The following is a 22,281-nucleotide window of genomic DNA, read 5'->3' as shown; positions in this document are numbered from 1 at the left end:
ATTGGCGTATGAAGAAGGCTCCTTTTTCCTTTTATATTATCCTTGAAATGCAAAATTTCCAAAAACCTTGTATATACATCAACGTGCAATTAAAAAAGGAACATACCTGTCAAATTTCATGAAAATCTATTACCGCGTTTTGCCATAAATGTGGAACATTTAAACATTAAGAGAAATGCCAAACCATTGACTTGAATCTTAGACCTCACTTCGCTCGGTCAATGAACTGTTGCAGGGAGAGAATGGAGAGAGGTGTACAGAGGGTATCAGAAAGTTTGATATGGTTGATTATATATTCAATTACAGTTTTTGGATTCTGGTCTTATTACATTCGACTTATAGTCCATCAAAAGGGAACTATACTATTATTTTGACAGCTTCTAATTCATGTTCTGATAATGATAATTACACCTATACTTTTAAAAGAGTGTACATCAATTCTACATTACAAAAAAAATACTAATATTATTCCAATTACTCTAAATGAGAGTGTTGAAAATGGGTTTCCATTTGAAAAGTGAATTGTAAATTCAAATCACAAACAGAGTGGGATATCTTGAATAATGATAATTACACCTATGCTTTTAAGAAAGTTGATATAAATTCTACATTACAAAAGAATGCTAATGCTAAGACTCTCAATCAGAGTGTAGAAAATGATTTTTCATTTGAAGAGGAAATTGTAAATTCAGTTGAAAAAGATAATTCAGATTCAGATGCATATATTCCAATCAATTATCACAAACAGAGCAGGATATCACATTTTTTATATTTGTTTCCTGTTTAAAATCAGCTCTGAATTATAATTACAATAACTCATTGGAACTTGAAACAAGAAAATGGTTGAATAGTTTAAATTTCTTACATGATAATGTTTGCAATTTTTATAAATCTTATAGAATATTAGATAATATTGTGTTAGTGATTCCTTCAGCAATAGTAATTTGTTTGATTTGATAAATGCTACTAAAGTATTATGTCAGTATGTTGGTGCAGTATAGTATAAGAAGGTATACTGTTTATAACCAATTATGCAACAGCTTGGGATCTCCGCCACTAGATGGAGGCACTCACCGGGTGAAGCTTCAACACCTTTGGAACGACTCCTAACAGTTGAAGGGAGAGGGGAATGACTGGTCTGACTATATCATCAGCAAAATGGAGGATCAGACGGATTTTGGGGAGAAGGGGAGTAGTGTCCCCTTGATGAGGGGAACTGGTTTAGCCCCACCCCCTGGAGGGGGGGGATTTGGCCTTGGCGCTGGTCCCCGATGGCAAAGTCATGCCCATGTCTGGGTAGGCTGTTCCTGTAATATGTAACTACTTCGTCGACATAACTAATTCTGATGACATGTAGGCTGGCAGTCGGTGGCTAAAAAAAGGAGGACCGTCAAGACTTGCTCAAATTCTAGCAGCGGTACTGACAGTGACAGGGAGAAATTTAATTTGAATAAATTCAATTTGTCCCCGTCGCAAATACCGACCGTCTATTGTACCCGCTTTTAGAGATTTGTGCGAGTCGGTAACATACAAGGTTTTGAAGGCCAACTACCTTTTCACAGTATATGGAGAGAGAGTTCTTCTCACCCTAAAATCAGGGACAGAAGAACTCACAGTTTTCCTCCCACAATATTACACAGATGTAATAGCTCAACAAAATGTATCTTCCTTTAATAAAGGAAGATATATTTTTAAAAGTTAAACACATATTCAGGAATATTGTAGGAAGAGGACAGAGGAGATATGTTAGCACAAGAATAAAATTGATGGAAGAGGGAAAGGGGACTTTAGAATGATAAATAAAATTGTTGAAATAAGTATTTAAATGTGTTGACTTACCTTATTCCTTGAATCGCTTGATAGGTACAGTAGTTCTGTATGAATCTCACGTTGAACATTGAGTGAAGACTGAAGGCTAAGTGAGAAAAGCTGGTCTATTTTATAGTAGGCTACTTACAAAAAGTAAAATAAAATTTAGTTTTCATGTTTGAACCTGAAAAGTTTCGTAAACCTGTTTTCTCCACTCTGGTTGTGGATTAGTCTACTATGAACTGTTGCAGAGAGAGAATGGAGAGAGGTGTATGGAGGGTATCAGAAAGTTTGATATGGCTAATTATACCGGTATTCAATTGCAGTTTTGGATTCTGGTCTTATTACATTTGACTATACCGTAATCCATCAAAAGGAACCAAGTAAGCCATGATTGCTCTCTGCTGCTACAATTGACTCTCCGTGCGTACTCTGTGGTCACACGACCATTGGATTTCAAACTGCAATCTGCTCGGTTGAGGAAGGGAACTCAGTTCCCGAAAATTTCCCCATTTCTAATGTAAGTTTTTAAGTGTTTTCAATCTATTTGTGTCTTATGTCTCCTTTTTTAATTTATATTACAAACTTTGAAGTGTCTTCTGTTACATATATATATGGAGTATTTCAGAGTATGGAGGAATTACATTTCTTTTCATATTATCCTTAGAATGCAAAATTTCAAAAAACCTTGTGTATACATCGACGCGCAGTTAAAAAAGGAATATTCCTGCCAAATCTCATCGAATTCTATCAAAGCGTTGGGCCGTAATTGCGTTACATACAGACAGACAAAAGCAAATCGAGTCGAAACATAGACCTCACTACGTTCGGTCAATAAAACTCCAAGTCCATTAGATATTTCTCAAAATGTTTTACTGATGGCAAAACATACAATAATTGTTTCATCACAAATATTCGATGTTTAAGATATCACTTCAGCATCAGGTAATATTGCTTCCATGAAGCTCTCTGCAGATCCGAATGGTTCAGACAGGTGTTTGTCTCCAAATTGTAGGAATGGTTGCACTAGCCATTGGGTGCTCGACAATTATTTGTTGAAACACCGCCGATTTATGAATTTACATCACAATATTATATTATCGTTATTCTAATTGCATTCAATATTTATTCTCATTGATTAAATTTTCATATTATGTAAAATTTGTTGAATAATTAGCAATACCGTAATTCAATGTAAATTAGTGTATTTTAGCCAGTAATAATATTGTAGCATACATAAATAAAGAAATCTAATCTAATCCTTTTGCAAGGAGGATTGCCGGAATCTTGTACTATTTATCAAATACTTTGAATTCATCATTCCTATTTGTCTCCAAGCATTCATGTTAATTTATCAAAATTAATTTTGAATATGAATTGAACTTCATAAATAGAATAATTAAACTTATTAAGTTTCCATTATAATGGTTTTCTTCATAATCCTCTATTTTCATCACACAGTGTACCTGTTGAACGGTATGCAATACCTGTCAGATTGAAATCAATGTTTTGTATTTGTTGTAATCATCAACCTTTTTTATTTAATTAATTGATGTTCTCTTCAAATAATTCAAAGAAATTCAATAGTTTTTCTCAATAAGGGCCAGACCACATTAAGCGTTTTTCAGGGGCAAACCCAATCAACCAATCGGAGAGCTTCTTGTCCGGCTGACTCTAGAAACGCTTAATATGGTCTAGTCCTAAAGGTGGAGTGGAATGCAGAAAATAAGCATATCACATTCAGCAATCAACATTTTATTGCACATACGGCTACTGAAGCAAACACATTTTATCATTCTATCATTCTATCTTCATCTGTTGTGTTTTACAGCGTTTTTAATTGAGGTTTGAAAATTAATACTTCAAATAAAAACGTAATAATATTTTCAATCAGATGAATTTTATTCTTACAAATTCCATGTTCTAAGAACACTAAAATCAATTTTGCATCATGAACTGGATTATGATGATAAAGCAAGTTGTACAAAAGTACAATGAAAGTCATCATTATTATAAGACGTCATTTAAACTCTCTTCTTAAGAAAAGTTTCGAAATCGGAAATCACAGATTTTTAAAGCTTAATCACTTTTAATTCAATGTTATTGAATTGATCGACTTATTAGATTAGTGTAACTACGAGTTATTATTTTATAATCTCTCGCTATGAAAATGCAACATAACTTAATTGAACACAACTTGGATTCAAGTTATGGAAACTCTGTTAGCACCATATATGAAGAAATAGTACAGTATGAGTTGATGTGCACAGAGTTGATCGTGTAAAGCTTTTTCCTGATGCTTAACTGCCATCGTCTTTGGCAGCGTAGTGCTTAATGAAGCGCGCCGATGGGTCTGAGACATTGGTCCATTTCGGCATCCAATAGTAGGGCACCAGCCAACCAGCCTGGTCGTGGTAGAACTTTTCAAATACTTTCCTGTCAAAAAGATAAACACTTACGATTCGTAACACGTAATGATTCAAAGGTAATGGCTGTAAACAACATCAGCTACAACAATCAATAGTGTAATATTCGGTAGCCCATTTGATTCATAGTTCTTTAAACACGTAGAAGTATTTTTTAAATTTTAAAATTATTTTTGTGTATTTTGAATAATTGTAAATTGAGTGTGTAATAGAAGAATGTTAAGTGACACATAGCTTAGCTACATTGGACTGTTGTATAAATTAGAATTGGAACCGTTTTGGGCGTAAGCCTATGGTACTTTTCTGTAAGTTGTGTAATTCTGAATAATTTAATAGATAGTTTTAAAATGTTGCAAAGACAATCCACAACGACGCGGAATGATTGCGGCACAATTCTGTTAAGTTGCATACAGACTTGCGCTCTTCATCCTCTGATTATACCTGTATCGGTAAAGACTAAAGATACAGTAAGATAGAGAAAATATAATAATCATATGATGAAAAGCGCAAGGCGAGCGTTTTCGACGCATAAGGGCCAATTGATATGAAGCGTTTATGCACTGGCGGAGGACGAGCCAGCAGCTCTCCGATTGGCTGATTATCAGCTGAGTCTCGAACGGCAACCCTGCATCGGTGTGCGCAAGAATATACTCATTTTTGGCATACACAACTCTGTCACATAGCATTTTTATTGGTTTTAAACCAGCTCAATTCCTGGGACTAATCTTGATTTAGGGCTAGGTCCTTGAGATATGCTTTACTTATCAACAATCATTTAGTAACGATATAGATATAGTGAGGTCCACGTTATAATGGCAGTGGATAAAGATAGAAGAATAGCGATGCCGATTCTCTGCATTAATTAATTATATTTCTACACTATCAAAAACATAATTGGCATCGTTGTGGACCTAGAAAAGGATAGTACCACCGGTTATGTCGAATGATAGACAAGGATAGCAAAACCAAAGTTGATCAAATACTGTCATTATAACGTGGACCTCACTATAGTATTGAGCTATCGCCAATTACATTATTCTGTTTATGGCCTTCCTATGATGAATGAATTTATTTTCAAATCAGAAGTTGGTCATGCACCACAGAGAAACAGAAAAAAAGAGGCAAAGAATGAATGGCGAAAGTTGCACATCGACATATAAAACCGTTTCGAAGTTATTCAATTATATCAATAGATAAAGCAACATTTTATACAATAAAATGTATACAAGAATTTAATCAATAAAACTACCCACCTGTAATAGAAAGATTCTTTCGTTTTTGGAGTACAATGCGGGTACAACTTTTCAGCAGAATTGAGAGCATCATTTGGCACCTTGGGATCTACGAACTCTTGGATAACCTGGAATAGCGACTTCTTTATGCTCGCCACTCCATCACTGTGACAAAAAAAAATATTTATTCATTATTACAAAATAATCCATCATTGTAATGATGTTGGAAAATCATAAACAGACAAACCCTTTAATATTCCTCTCCCAAATCATACAAATGAAATAACTTACAAACCACTGCATTCATATTGAATCCTCATTTTTGCCTGTATAAAAGACAAAATCATCAATCAATTATTTGGTCTTCGTGAAAAATCAATCAGAAAGTAGATTCAAATGCAAGAAATCGGAAGTTCCTAAATGTAAAATTTCTAAAACCATATCTAAATTCTAGAGATATTGCATTTTAATTTAGATACAGTAAGGATACAAACATTACTTACGTTAATATGGAGGTCAATAAGTTGAATGGTTATAACTATAGACTAAATTATTGTGAATGTGAATTTTAACCAAGTTTCCGACCTCCTTAAGAAATTGATAAACTTACTGTAAGAGTGTAAGTTATATAATATGAATCATTTATTGTCAAAAACATGAATTGTAATAACAACGTCAAATTATTCAAAATTACAAATCATTCAATTCCAAATCATGAATTCCACGCATAACTTGTAAATTCATTATACATTTTGTATTACCACAAAAGAATCACATGTCGAGTGAAAAATTACCTGAATGCTTCCTTGTGTCGCCATAGAATAGAGTCTGGAATGAGATTCATTTTATCAAAAGCAGACCTCAACAGGAATTTCTCAACGCCATCGCGGGGCTGTCTTACTTCTGCTGGTAGATTCAGATAGTAGTGTGTGAATTCTTGGTCGAGGAAGGGGACTCGAAGTTCTAAACTGTAAGTTGTAGAAACATTTCAGCCACTAGAGTATCGTTAATAACTTTATTTTTTTATTAGTTTTAAGCAATACATGAATACCTGTGAAATGGAGTATAGTTATTACTTGTACGGTATATTGTACAATTAAGACAGAATTATTGGTTGACAAAAACTATTATCAAATGATTTTTAATTTTCGATAACTCATTTCCAGTTTTGAAAAAACTTTATTCGTTCACTCATTTGAAGTAAGTGAAATTTGACTGAATATCATGATCGTACTAACGTTTTTAATACAATCAATTTTATTGCTGAATTCAAGTTTCATGATTGTTCGTGAGTTGCAGAATTATTTGTAAGCATAAGATTTGTCTATTCAATATTTGTCTATGAATCATATACTATATAATATATCATATCATGTAGGCCCAATGTCATGCCGACTTAAAAAACGCCTCGTTTGGCTTGGCCCTTGTTGTTTGACACAGACCCATATTGAAAATCAAAGGGTCATTTTATTTCTTATAACATGTTACGACTTATGTATGTCATTTTCGAGTGAGTCACTCAAAAGAAATGTAATAAATTGAAAAAAAGGTATTCGGATTTTTAATTTGTATGCATTTTATCAATAATTATTTGTTAGTTGTTTATTTACTCACAATAAATATTGACCCATACAAATTCAGGAAAATTTTCAATGAGCTGCTAAAACTAACAAGAGTCAAATAGGAGACAAACCAGTCAAAGAGGGTAACTTATTAATCAAGAGAAAGCACCTACTCCCTCATAGAACACAAGATATCAAAAACCATGGTAGATACGCAAGCTTTAACGAAAGTAAAATCTGTTTTATCATTGTTATTAAGAAAATTAAACAAATATACAGTAATACATGGATCTGAACTATTCAATTTATCTAAAGAATATTTTGGAAAGGTAAGTGTTTTAAACGATTCTCAAACCCGAATTCATCGAACTTCGATTTGATTGGGTATAGTTGCACACCGATTTTGAACGAACAATTTTTGTTGATCTGTCAATTATAATAGTTCATATGATTATTGTGTCTGTGCATATAAATATATGTGCATGTGCACATATATGCATATAAATATGTGTCTGTGCATCGAATATATGTGGTAGCATCTATCCATATATGCACTGAATAATACATTAGAGTGTCATTAAGTCCACGGCTTCAAAAGAAACCAATTCTTAAATTAATTTTTAAAGTGGTTTATGAATACGGCCTACATAAGTTATAAGTGCGACAACAATTTAAGAGTATTTGAACGGAATAGCCGTTCTAAAAAACGCCGATTTCTCAACACGATACTACTAAATGTCCTCAGCTTGGCTGATAGGGTTAACATAACGACAATTTGAGGATATTCTAGGTGTCGTGAGAACGGCCAATTCGTGTACCTATGAGCAGCCGTAGTCCTGTCAGCTCTGAGTCCATCGTACATGTAGATGTCGCTGAGCAGCCGCCGGCTCTCCCTGTCTCCGGCCGCCGCATCCGGCGCGTCGCGGAAGTAGATGTAGCCCTGACACACCTCGTCCGCGCCCTCTCCGCTGAAGATCACCGTCGAGTCCGTCTTCTCCTTGATGTAGCGAGACAGTAAGTACATTCCTGTCAACATAGCAATAATAGTGATCAACACATTGTCAATATGATGTGTTACTAACAAACTCGATGATAATACAGTCAATTTTAAAATATTGTTAAACTCTACTACATCTCAAACCAAATCAACTTTATTGTTTACATCGCTTGTAACAGAACAGCTCATTCATCTATCATCACTATAATCATGAAAATCATCACTAAAATAATAGCAGTTTTCTTGAGTAATACAATTTTACAAAAATACAGATGAATTTCGCCACGAAAAATTAGTTATCCATTATACAGGGTGTTTTGAAAAAAGGTGCCTATAAGCCAGGGGGTGATTCCTCACATCAAAAGAAGAAGAAAAAGTTAAAATTAACATAGGTCCGAAAATGCTTGGTTACCAAGTTATACAGAGTGAAAGATTTCGTCTGAATTTCAGTTCCCCTGCCCTACGGGTATTTGTTGACTGTTAATTAAGATGTTGAATTTAGCATACTTTATGTAAAATGAACTGAGAAATTGAATATAACCATTTCCAGACCTGTAGCTACAATATTTTTTTAGATATGTGACAAAATCAGCGAAACTTGGCCCCGAAAAAAATTCTTAATGTTTGAAGCAGATTTACTATGTTAAATGTACAATAAACACAACATATTTTTTCACAGAACTTGAAAAAATTTAATTTTGAAGAGAAAGATGTAAAATAAGTCTATAATAACAAACGGAACCCTTCAAAAATAATAATTAATTACATACAAATCGCATGAAAAGAAAGCTCAACAGATTTTGTCTATTTCTGATTCGTTTTGTATGTAAATAAGGATTATTTTTTAAGGTTACGTTTGTCTATTATAGACTTATTCTACATATTTCTCTTTCGGACCTATGTTAATTAGAACTTTTTTCTTCTTTTGATGTGGGGAATCACCCCCTGGCTTATGGGCACCTTTTTTCAGAACACTGTGTATACATTGAAAATTCTGATGATGATGACACAAAATACTTGAAGCAAACAATATTTTACTTCTCACAAAAAAGCTAGAAGCTTTTATATACGTGACCAGGAAATCTTTACAAATCTTTTATCATTCGGAACTGAATTAATTTAGTTTATATAAATTTTTCTAATAAAAACTTATTATTTATCGATATTTTATTGACCATTATTGAATGGTCCTATTAATGTATCAATTATTTATCGATAAATTAATAGGACCATGCAATAATCTCTCTTTCTCCAACTCACATATTATTAACTTAGAATTAGAATAATAAATCAAACCAATACTGATACTTCAAACTGTCAGCATTTTCTATCAATATAACCAATGCTTCCCATTCAAATAATGCTGTCAGTTTAAAGTAGATCCCACAATAGTATATCAGTGGTTATCTATAATGATGTTGCTTACCAACAGAAGCCCTAATTGTTGTGATATCAGCAGTTTCCAAGTGGAAGATGACCTCATCCAGAACACTGGCCACATCTTCGGCCGAGAAGCTGATCTCATGATGCTCAGTGCCCAGATGAGCGGCTACCTGCCGCGCCGCCAAAATGTCTGGACTTTCACCCATTCCGATAGCGAATGTCTGCAAAAAAAGACAAAGGAAATACAAGGTTATACAAGAAACGGTGTTTGTTTTGCTCTTAACAATAATTCATTCTCTTTGAACTCTGCATTTCAAAACGCGCTGATAGAACTCGGGAAATCGGAAAACTTGGAATGATTTTACACCAAGAGGACACTGACATCATGGCCGCTCCAACAGAGTGGGAAGGTTTCAGCGTTGGAATAGATGAGAGCACGTCACAGTCACACCAGACGCAACCGGACATTTTGTACATGAACAGAGCTTTTTTTCTTCAATTGTGTTCTGTCCGGCCTGATGTTACATCACCCTTACGAGGCCAACATTGGAAATCTTTTATAATGTACATTTGAAAATATCAACTCAGTTTTTTTTATTGACACGGAAAGGTTATCTTTTGACGGCATCATCATCCATTGTGATAGACAAAAGGAGAGAACAGTTTCTATGATTGCTATTGGCAACTAGATTAAGGCGAAGTCCCCCTTATACACAGACCTGTAGTCTTGTAGGGGGTTTCCTTTATATCATTGTACTGTAACTCATTTCTGTAAGTAAAATTCTGGGAAATAAATTTATTTGATTTGAATTTTGTGTAGGTTTTCAGGAAGTTGAGGTCCTTTTTATAATAGTATATTTTTCAATATAATATATTCTACATCTAATTAATAAAACAATATTGAAACTCGAAGTACCCTTTATTATTTAAAATATTACAACGACTCGTTTCGACCATAACTTAGGTCATTTTCAAGTTGAAACATTTCAAATATTTTAAATAATAAAGGGTACTTCAAGTTTCAATATTGTTTTATTAATTTGTAAAAGTAGCCCATTCAAGTGAAGTGTTTTCATTCTACATATATTAGATCTTATAGAAAAATCATTTTTAAGAACTCATCATTTTTTTATTATCATGATTTATAACATGAATGATTTTTATCATTTTTTTCAACCATATCATGATTTCATCTCATCATTTTTTGATCTTATAGAAAATATAGACGGGACATAGCTGACTCTATCAGAGTTACCTCCAGTGTTATTTGAACATAGTGGCATCATCAATGAGCGACGATTATCTTGGGAATAATTTATTACGGAAATGTATGATTCACCTGTATTTTGTATGGGATGCCAGCTGCTTTTGATTCTTGAACAAGAATGCCGGCGATTAAGCTAGAATCAAGACCACCAGACAACAAGCAGCCGATACGTCTCTCCGACATCAGGCGTTTCCTCACTGAAGCGCAAAGGAGAGTTCTGATGTTCTGGCAAATATCATTTGGCACCAAACCTGAAATAAATTCTTCATCATTTTAAATATACGTACGACGTTTCAAGGTCCCCGAAGGGAAATAAATCCTGGTTGTTTTAATGAATTCTATAAGAAAAATAGTAAAACTATTGAGCTGAATTATTTGATCTTAACTCATCTTTTAAAGTATAGATATATATTCAATTCCAATAATAATCCCAAGGTTATAACTGTTCAATTTGAAAAATATATGATAGTTCGAAGGCCAATGAGTACTTCATGGAAACTTTAATTTATTTAAATATTATTCTTCTTGGTAAAATAAAATTAATGCAAAATTTGAAAGAGTAGTAAAACTTGAAAACAGAACGCAAAAAATTATATTTGAGAGCATCAACGTTTCAATATTAGATAAGTATATATAATATATAATATATTTCATAAAAGAACATTAAGAGCTTGAAAAACAATAAAATATTATCAACAATGATTTTTTTACGTCAAAAGTTTTTTAAAAATATATTTCATTTCATAATTTGAAAACTAGTTCAGCTTGAAATAACATGAGACAAATTCAAGTTCGTGAAAATGAAATCATTGAAACAAAAGAAAACGTGTCAATTTCACTGACCTTGATCATCAACGGCAACTTGGAAATTTTCTATATTGTTGCATGAGAACAGATTATCAGTTTCGCTAGACTGATTAATCATTGAACAATGGAATTTTTCCACTAATTGGCTCTAATTCATGAGTCAAAAGAAACCGTTTTGTCTAGCACTGGTTGATAGGGATTTTTTCTGATTTATTTTCTCATTAGTATTTAAAAAATACTTTTAATAACACAAAAAGAATCTAATGAATTACCGATTGCTAAAAAATTATATAATTCAAATAACAACTAGTAAGTTAACTTGTTAGATATTATATCTGTATATATACTTGAAAATGGTAACTTACTTGAAGGATTAGTGTACAACTGGAACTTCGGCTTCATTCCGACGGTGTAATACCTCTTCTCACTGACCAGAGTGCATTTTCCATCTGGGTTGATTTTGTATTCTGAGTAATGACCTGGTGGATACTGCTCGACTTTGAATTTACTTTTTGGGATCATATTTTCCAAGTTGATAAGACCTGAAAAATAAAAAAAACAATAGTAGTCAAGTGATTGTTACTTCAATAGTAATTGGTACTTTTGTAATTTTAGAATAGACACACTAATTAAGAATCAAAGTACCCTTTTTTAAACTTTTTTTTATTTCTCATAACATGTTTCGACTTATAATGTGATTTTTAAATTAGTCATTATCATGTCGAAACATGTTGTGAGAAATGGAACAAAGTTGAAATACTGCATTTTTATGTTTAATTTTTTATTACTCAAACAAACTAAGATAAACCTTCAGTGATTCGTTTTGTTTTTTCTGTGGTCGGAAGATGTATCAGGGACCGAAATTCGTAAACAGTACATTGTAATAAAACACTATTCCTGTAAATTTGCCCAAGATTTTGGCCCCTGAGCACAATCAAGTCTTCAAACCTTTCGACCACAAGAAACTCTTCAATGAACGATGCTTTATTTAGTTGCAAGTAGAAAGTGAAGCGGCATTGACAAACAGCATTACAGTCATGTAACAAAACTAGCAGCTTGAAACTTGCACAGGTTTCAACACAAATAAACATCAGTACGAACAACATGGGATAAAAATGTACAAGGTACCTATATTTATTTTGTCACATTGAGTTCAATAATAATAATATTTGTGGGAAGGAGCAACAGGCTTTATTTAGCCTGAGGATGTGATCTCACATTGGATGCGTATACATGCAAGTGCACGCTTGGTTATGCATGACCAAGCGCGCAGATGAGAAACAAACAATGCAAAGAGCAATAGGAACATTCACACTGAACGCATGCAAGTACTGGTTGCGTTCAGTGTGAGCAGCTGCATGTTGTGAGTCACATCGTGTTTGTATGGCTCTTTCCAGATTTTGTTTTCCGGCTTATGCACATTCTGACGCGCACTTGAACATACAGACAATCAATATGATCACACCCTAAAACTGTAAAACCTAAACCTAACCCCAATTCACACAACACAGTAAAGCTGGAAATCATATTGACTTAGCCTCGTATTATTAAAGGCCATTATTACTTTACCTTTGGCTTCTGATGAGAATCCGAGCACTCCGTCGTCAGCGACCAACCGGAAGAGCGGCCTGACGCCGTACGGGTCTCTGCCCGCGTACACTTTCTGCGCTCGCTTGTCCACCAACACAAACGCAAACACACCATCCAAATTCTCCACCACCTTCTCGATCCCATAAGCATTGTACAACTGTAGAATGCATTCTATGTCACCTTTTGTCTCATAGTCGAAGCCGAACTGCTCTCCCAGCTGAAAATATTCAATAAACAACAATAGAGTTACTTGTTTTGAACATTTAAAAAAAGTGTTCAACATTAATGAATCAGGAAGTGTTTTTGTCTGTGGTGGACCCCTGCGAAAGGTCCAACATACCGTGAGATTCACTTCTTACTGACAGTATTCTTCAATAAGTATTATTAATGCTGCTCATTCAACCAACACTGAAGTTTAAAGTGAACCTCACATTAGTTTCGCAGTGAATGGCATCAAGGCTGTGTTCAGATGGACCGATTTATTTAATGTGCCGATATGAAAACGGAAGTGACTAGGCTAAAAACGTTTTGTCATAACTGGGATCAAACAAATCTCTAGGCTAATACACAAGCGCTTTATACACTACCCTACGGTCAATCCAACATTGTTAGAGATCTATGTTGTAGTATAGTATATATTTTCTGACCAATCTAATAATTTTTAGGAGAAAAATATGAATATAATATATAATATCATTCATTGATAATAAGTTGATAATTTTATTTTCACCACCATTCAAATAAATATGTGTTCTTCAACAGAGAATCGACTAAGTCAAAACAAATATAGAAAAATATATATAATAAATGAATAAAATATAAATATCATTCATTGGTTATAAGTTAATAATTTTAGTTTCACCACCATTCAAATAAATATGTGTTCTTCAACAGAAAATCGACTTGATGGACGGTTCGGTCAAAACAAATATATAAAAATATAAATATAATATAAATATCATTCATTGATAATACGTTGATAATTTTAGTTTCACCACCATTCAAATAAATATGTGTTCTTCAACAGAAAATTGACTTGATGCGACGGTTCGGTCGAAACAAAACTCAATTTGAGGTTGTCCGGGCTAAATAATGACACGATTAACCACCCATCTTCGATGTATTTAGTTGAAAATAACAATTTCACGGTAACATCTATTTCAGTTAGTGTTCGATAATTATGTAATGTAGGAGTGATCCGTGGTCTAGTGGCTTGCGTAGGCGTAGCAGCCTTGGTGTCCAGGGTTCAAACCCGGAAATAAACAAAAAATTTTAACCAGACCACTCTTGGTGGACCATTCAATCGGATGGGCTCGTTAAACTGTCGGTACAAGATAATATTAAAACCGTCGTAAGGCCCATTGACGATATAAATTATATATTTAGGCGAAGTTGTACTTCCGTCAGGGACTCCCCACCATTAAAATACATACTGTTATTATTATAGTTGTGTAAGTTGATCAAGAGAACTCAAACCAAACTTGTTCTGCAGCTTTTTCTTCATGTACCGTGACAAGTGGTGTTGGTAAACAAATTCCAACACAAAGAATGCATTTGATGTACCTATGAATTTATTTTAACCATTTTGTCTCAAAACAAGAGTATCATAATTACAAAATATCATGCACTAATTTTTAATTTCAACTTACAGCTTTGTGGTTGTACAGCTCTCCGTTGCAAATTACAGACAAATGCGGGGCTTGATGCAGAACCAGTGGCTGCATGCCATATGTGCTGTCAATAATTGTCAACCTAACAAACCCAAGGAAGCCGTCCTGCAAATTCATAAACATTTGATAAAACCATTGCAATGTACAGAGAAAACCCCACAATAATGACGTTTATTCTTAATTTACTCTCAGAAATTTTTTTAGAATATTACTTCTATACAACTATTGTTGTGGATTGAAGTTTCTATTTCGTTTTAATAATTGTACACTATAATACTGTAATTGTTGAGGGGACTCATAAGAAGTAACCGTGAGTTGTCTCAGTAGATAAAATTGAATAGTGGCAGATTCCTCGACATGTTTTATTATTTGTAAGTTCAAGTCAATCAATTGTATCATGGTATCTGAAAAGGCTCCATACTATGAGACTCCATACTTCTAAGTGTTATGTGGCAATAGCCTTTACACAAATGTGCAATAATGACCATATTTAATGCATCCAAACTGATTGAATTAAATAAAATATTTAAAAAATGAATAATCGAGAATAAAAAGTGATACATTTACCAATCGTAAATATACGTAACGCTAGACTTCACAATATTAAATTTTTTTAACGATACCATGGAGAAGTAGATTAGTATTGTAAATTAATTTGAACAATTAGTAAAGACATGTAATCAGGATTCACAGCACTTTATTGGACAGTTAAAATTATCATTTTAGCTACTGAAATGTGATATAACAATACAGAATGAGATGTGATAGATCTACACTGCTTTACATCTTTTTATATTTGAGACCATTACCCACCTATGGAGCATATCTAGGAACCGTCTTCGTGAGAAGATTGTTCGTAGCCGTCATATCTCCAATGTTAAATCTACGCTAATTTGGTGTGACAGATTGACCAACATTAGGGGATACGTCGGCTATGTCTTCCGAAGACGTATTTCTAGCTATGCTACGCTTGGTGTGTGATGGCCTTAATTGGGTGTTAGTTGGATAAATGAAAGAGAGTTACCTTAACTTCTTGATCATGCTGAACACGCCATGCGTCCGGACCACGGTGTTTTATCTTGAAAAAGGAGTCATCGCAGTGAGCAATCGATTTGCTCTCGATTCCAAATAATGCCCAGATTCCGCACATGCTTTATGTCTGAAAAATAGCAAATTGTACACATCAACTTATTTAATTATATCAACTTGAAGTTTTGTTGAAAACTCTTTCACTCTTGACTCTATAAACTCCAATCACTCTTGGATTCTCCAACATAACAAATTTCCAATGAATGCTCGGAAATTACTCAAGTAGCTGCTTCTCATGCATTGAATTTAATCCAATAAAAATCCATTATTTAATGTAACTAATTCTTAGACGCATTTAAAAAATGATGATAGATCATGAAGTTTTTTCAATTTAAACTATGACATAAAATTTATTCAATAGCCTACTGTATTGGACGAGAAATGGCAAACCAATTACGAGCATTATAAATTCACCCTAAATAGTCAACTCAGTTTTGAATAATTTTCCAATAATTTAATATTTCACGAAAAAACAACAAATTTAAAGAATGTGTGTAAAATTTATTAATAAACTTATTTTTTTAAAATCTTTGACGGATCGAACAGCTTATATTTTACATTAATTTATATTTTATAAAATATAAGAAGAAAAATTGTACCATTAAAATTAATACTGAATGGGATGTAATTATGTTTGACAATATCATATTTTATCTTCTTAATATAGACAGCTTTTTCTCTTACCATTTTTGTTTGAAACTAAGAGAAGCAAGGATTTTCCAATAAATTATTGTTAGCTAATTTTTTTATATGACTGATTAAATGTCTACCATTTTATCAACCATAAAAAATATAGCTATAGTCACCTATGACCTCAGTTTAAAATACAGTATTGTATTTGCTTGGATGGTAAACATGTCTTTGATTGAGACGTCAAGTTTAATGCCATTGATAATAATATCAACATGTCTTTGATTAAGGTGTCAAGTTTAATGCCATCGATAATAATAGAAATTGGTTATTCGATATTATTTTGTAGCTATAGCATTACGTATAAAATAAGTATAAAGTTACTTTGTAGCATCGAATCATGAAATGCTTTCATTCATTCTATTGCTTTAGCACGTGATATTTCACGTATTTCAACTATAAACCCCAAAAACTTGTTTGGAAAGAAATAAATTACATTGGTAGGAGAATGCTTATGTCTATCTGAGTTATCATTTTTTTTGTCGAATGGATTTTTAATATATTCACTTTCTGTTTCCCTTTTCAAGAGATGAATCTAAAAAGACTCAAGAGAACGTGAATAGTTGAGATGATTTGATCCTTGAAGAGGATTCTTGTTTATTTTTGCTCGAGAGTAATTTTAAATGTTTACTTAATTGAAACCTTCACCAATTTTTATAGGGAGCATAAATTTCCTAAAGAACTCATTGCAATTATTGATATTGTCACAATTATCTTGAAGTACCTTCCTTCCACCAATATCAGCAAGACAGGTTGGATTGCGTTTTCATCTAATTTAAGCATAAATCATCATAAAGCACTGCACCAACCGAGATCAAATACCTTGAATCTGCTGATCATTCCTACATTGTACAGCGCGGAGTTCAAGGTCTCGTTTTTATGTAACCATTGTAACTCATATTATTTGATGTTGAAAAGTTAATTTTTCGAATTTACAGCGAAGTGATCCTTAGTTTCAGCTACAATCAATCAGTTAATACAACCCATTGCAAAGTGAACTGCTGGCTAGATTAAGCTCGTTGATGGAATTGAGATATTTCAGATGACCGTGAACTACAAGGTACTAGGTACAATACAATTATTACTATTAGAAAGCCTGCTGTTTGCTGACGACATAACTCTCATTGCACAGGATGAAGATCCACAATTGGCTGCTGAGCTATTGGAGGAGGCGAGCACATGGTTTAGAGCAAGCAAACAGTGTATGAATGGAGAGAAGACACAAAATGTTCTGTGCACCCTGAGGCATGGTCCTCCTTTTGGTAAGCCAGAGGTCAAGATCCTTGGGTTCATGGTAGCCTCATCACTAACATGGGACCAGCACATCGATATGATATGTAAACGACTCTCCAAAGTAACATATATGATATGAAAATTGAGAAGTCATGTTCCAAAGGATAAACTTGTTACTGCATACCATAGTCTGTTTCAGACACATCAACTATGGGATTGCACTTTGAGGTCATGTAAGTGGATGTCAGAGAATTCTTCTGTAGAAGTAGTTCCCATTTTAACATAATCACCATACTTGGAGCATTGTCGCCCGCTGTTCAGGAAGCTGGGGATACTTACTGTCTTCAGTAAATATGTGCTGAGCACCCTTGTGCTTCTGAAAGACCAACTTCACACACTCCAAGCAAGAGGCCAGATCCACAACTACTCAACAAGAAGGCGAGTCAACATTGACCTTCCCTACTCTAGATTGGCTAAGCTGCACACCTGCTATCCAATGCGCGCATTAAACATTTTCAATAGACTTCCACTGCTGGTGCGAGAGTTGGATGAAAAAGTTTTAAAGAAAGTGCTCCGAGAAAAACTGATTAACCTCCCTCTCTATTCCATGAATGAGAAGGAGATTGTAAGCTTTGTCTGCCTCTTTGATCGGCTATCTTAAGACAAGTATAAATATTTTAACTTATGTGTTTTATTTAATGACAATTTCTATCCATCAAGTACACTGGTCACATACGAAAGAAAAATTTAATTGAATATTTAATTCTCAAATACAAAAACATTTGAATGTTTATGTCAAAATGTCAATCCTTGTGGAAATTGTGAAGAAATATTGTATATATGATTTCAAATTGGCAATTCATAGGCCTATAATTACAGTGGGGTGTCAGAGAAAATAGCTTATCTCTTTGCTATAATATTTATCAATAAATCTTGATTGAGTTAAGGGCTCAAGGTGTTGGGTCTGTTATTAATTGATAGCTTCTGCTCAGATAAGTTGAAATTCATGGATCTTCTACACCCATTAGAAGAATGACCACTTTGCGCAGGTAAACTGAGATATGGATAAGAGTTTTTGATGAGATTTTGTAATAAGCTTTGGTGTAAGCGCAGCTTAGTATGCAAAATGTACCAAAATGTTTGTCAAATGTCTCTCAAATGGATATAACTTTTTATCTTGTCTAGATGTGATTCTAATTATAATGATAGATGAAACAATAAAATTCAATCATTAAAGCTTTGAGGATGCAATTTTTAATGTCAACAAAGAGAAGCAAAAAATGTATTAGGCCTACTTACTATTTTAGTATCCCAAATAACAAGCATCAATGCATGCGGCTTCTACAAGAGTGAAATTTGAAACAAAGCATTAACTGGATTTAAAGACTCATGATAATGCCCAATGCAGAATATGATCACGTGTTTAAACGTGGCTTATCACTAATGATTGAATAATTTTTTATCAATGTTTAAACATTTTTCTAACCTAAAAACAAATGCTGGCTCCAGCTGTACAAAATTCAGAGACACATGGAAGTTGCCGTCTTTGCCACCACATTTTCGAAGCATAAATAAACAAGAGTACCAACCTCTAAACAATCTTCTCTTATTTATTGTGATATAACTATTGGAAACTGTTCATTTCAAGGCGATATGAAGATTTTTTATTATTTTCGATTTTTACAGCTCTTATTCGAGGGAATGATACGATTATCAATAATTAGTTCTGTTCATTAAGTAAACTAATTCTACAATTATCATTGGTAGCACTGTTTAATCAGCTGTTTTGTGTTGAATGTTGATCGCAGGTGGTAGAAGAGACAAGAGATCACAACTCAGTTCTGTTTGTCTTTTAAATTATAGAATTCTAATTTTAAAAAACTAATTCTATTCTCACGTCGTTTTTAAAAATTGCGATAATCCTATATTAGTCTTAATTCCAATAATTTGCTAGCTTAATTTTCATCCTTGTGTGATTTTATGATGGTTATGTCGGATGTTGTGTTGAGATCTTATGACTTGGATGTGGCAATATTGTGAGGTATTTAAGCTTTATTAATTTATCATAAACATGCCAATATTATTAATCTATTGAAATGTAGTCAACAAAATTATTCATTTGCCTTATTACACAATAACTTTACTTGCGTTTCCTTATAAAGTCGCATTCTTTGTGTGGTTATGAGACTACCAGTTTGATTAACTTATAACTTATTGTAAAAGTTGAAAGGAATTCATAACCAGAAAATGTTATACATTGTTTCAATTACCTTATACCTTAACAATAAGGTTGTTTTAATATATGGCTAAACCTTTTTAATTAATTACTCTTATTCAAGCTTTTAATTAAACAATGGCTATTTTTATTTAAATAGAATTGTAGCCCTGGTTCCTGTGTTTTACTTATAGACTTAGTAAATCTATACTCACACCTATAGTACTCATATAATTTACTATATCACCCTATACTACTACCTCATCTATAATAGGTACTTAATATTATACCAGTTTACTAATGTCAACAAACATGTTTGAAATTATAATGTTTTTTTTTATATTATATCCTAGCCAAATCTCTCATTTTGTTAGATTTCTCCTCATTTTGTTTGTATTTATAGAAATAAAAATAAATTCCACGTAAGTTATTTATCTCTATTGTGAAGAATTCTTACTTTGACTTTTCTATGGTGAAGTAGAAAGATGATATTAGCTGGTGTCAACTGAATTGCTCTAATATACGTTGGGCAGGTTGTATCATTGACTCTATGATTATGTTATTTTTTTAAATTTTTGCGAATTGCACAGGTAGGGGCTTGTGCTTTGGTGGGACAGGACTTAAATTCATGTCCTTCTAAAGCACAGTGACCACAAATTGTGGATTTAGCCCTGCAAATCTTAGAAACATGCCCTACAGCCATACATTTGAAACAACGTGTTACTGATACATAATCTTTTACTCTACAAGAGGTCCAATCTACATAGATACGCTCTTTATTTATTATTTCTCTCCGGATATCGGGAGAACATTCAATTACCCAATGGCTGTGCTCTTCCCCTTTTGTCCTACTTTGAACAATGGAATAAAGTCCTTTTCAAATCTATCTTTTTCAAGAGTGATGCAAAAATTCCTATTATAAATATTAGCAAAACCTACTCTTATTAGGGTATTCCGCCTGGTTTCTACTCTGCTTATGATTATAGCAAGCTTGTTGCAGAGCGAGTTGTAGGAGTAGAAGTCCACTCTCAAAAGTTTTTTCTTCTCAAAAGTCTCACTACCCCACTTTATGAAGTCGCTATAAAGGTCAGTAAGACTTCCGACGTCCTCCAAAAGGCTTTCATCTTGTATGCTGGTCGCTTGATTCAAGCTTATTTGGCTCAAATTTGGCAAATTTATTGATGAATTCCCAGCTTCATCGTCCTCTTCAAACTCTGACGCCAGAAATGATGGAAGTTTCGCCGGATTCATTATCACGAAACACACAAAACTTGAGTCTTAATAGTTTTCATAATATGAACTAATATTCACTCGGAAACACGAAAAGAACACAACGATATTATATACACAGATTGCTGATTCCTCAAAACTGTAAGCTAGTTATAACTAAAACTAAAAAACTACAGAGGCTAGCACTACGGTGTTTACTCTAACGCTGTCGAATCAAGACTGAAAACTGATGTTATAATCCGTTTAACACGAGCAAAGCTCTGGCCCGTAGAATTCTCAGACATCCTGTCAATGACGCATACTTGATGCATTTATATTGCCATTCTGATTATGACTTTAGTTCAATTCTATATACAAATTTAGCAATCACGGTTCCACATCAAAAATCCAGATCCGCTAATAGTAGGCAGTTATTTCTTTCCAAGGATTTGATCACATTGAATGCGTATATTTGCAAGTGCAAGCTTGGTTATGCATGACCAAGCGTGCTGATGGGGAAAGAAAATCTAGAATTTAGAAACACTCACTGAACGCTTACACTTGCTGGTTACCTTCAGTGGGAGCAGCTACACGCAAGTCACTACGTGTTTCAATGTCACTTTTCAAATGATGTCTTTGGCTAATGCATGAACTGATGTGCACTTGCACATACACGCATTCAATGTGGTCACACCCTAGAGCCAGAACGTGGCTCATCGTTGATGATGATGAGCCTTCAACAGCAGCCTGACATGACAATAGATAGGCTGACATGAAATAACATTCGTTGCGATGACACTTGGAAATCAGTGGTTTCCTCTCAAGTGCCATAAGGACTAATGACCCGCGACGCGCTCGAATACTTGCGCACACTGGTGTCTCAGCCTGGTGTTCTGAACGTGACAATACATGATGACAACGATATCTTACACACTTGTTTTCCCCTTCTTTATTTACTTTACTTTTCATATTCGTCACCTTCCTTATTACATTGTCTACTTTTATTAAAATGTTAATTTATTGAATGTATGGATATGTCAGGCTGTAATCCAGTAAAATGCCTATCATGAAAATGAAATATATTGTGCCTTTTTACAATAAT

At 33.7% G+C, this 22,281-nt stretch overlaps 1 protein-coding gene across 2 annotated transcripts; it reads right to left on the bottom strand.

Moving 5' to 3' along the window:
- Positions 1-3,659: 3,659 nt before the first annotated feature.
- LOC111053437 (asparagine synthetase [glutamine-hydrolyzing]-like) lies at positions 3,660-21,421 on the bottom strand. 2 transcript variants are annotated; one of them, XM_039423118.1, is made up of 11 exons: positions 19,242-21,421; positions 15,768-15,902; positions 14,723-14,848; positions 13,053-13,290; positions 11,849-12,025; positions 10,749-10,927; positions 9,453-9,630; positions 7,848-8,055; positions 6,262-6,435; positions 5,489-5,632; positions 3,660-4,245 (listed from the first exon to the last, which is right to left on the bottom strand). In XM_039423118.1, exons 2-11 carry the CDS (start codon positions 15,891-15,893, stop codon positions 4,110-4,112), a joined length of 1,686 nt encoding a protein of 561 aa, XP_039279052.1. In that variant the 5' UTR covers positions 15,894-15,902; positions 19,242-21,421; the 3' UTR covers positions 3,660-4,109. The 2 variants fall into 2 exon arrangements, with proteins under 2 accessions (XP_039279052.1, XP_039279051.1); XM_039423117.1 differs by having other exon boundaries at positions 19,055-19,303.
- Positions 21,422-22,281: the final 860 nt, after the last annotated feature.

The sequence above is a fragment of the Nilaparvata lugens genome, chromosome 3 (genome assembly GCF_014356525.2).
Source record: "Nilaparvata lugens isolate BPH chromosome 3, ASM1435652v1, whole genome shotgun sequence".
NCBI lineage: Eukaryota > Metazoa > Arthropoda > Insecta > Hemiptera > Delphacidae > Nilaparvata > Nilaparvata lugens.
This window is presented reverse-complemented; position numbering and strand designations above follow the sequence as displayed.

What these genes read in the sequence shown, in the direction of transcription:
- LOC111053437 (XM_039423118.1), bottom strand. Translation starts at nt 15,893, where the DNA reads ATGTGCGGAATCTGGGCATTATTTGGAATCGAGAGCAAATCGATTGCT. An exon ending in GTTGTACACTAATCCTTCAA is followed by an intron (nt 10,928 to 11,848) that starts GTAAGTTACCAT and finishes AATTTATTTCAG; the next exon opens with GTTTGGTGCCAAATGATATT. An exon ending in CGACACAAGGAAGCATTCAG is followed by an intron (nt 5,633 to 6,261) that starts GTAATTTTTCAC and finishes TTTTTGTCACAG; the next exon opens with TGATGGAGTGGCGAGCATAA.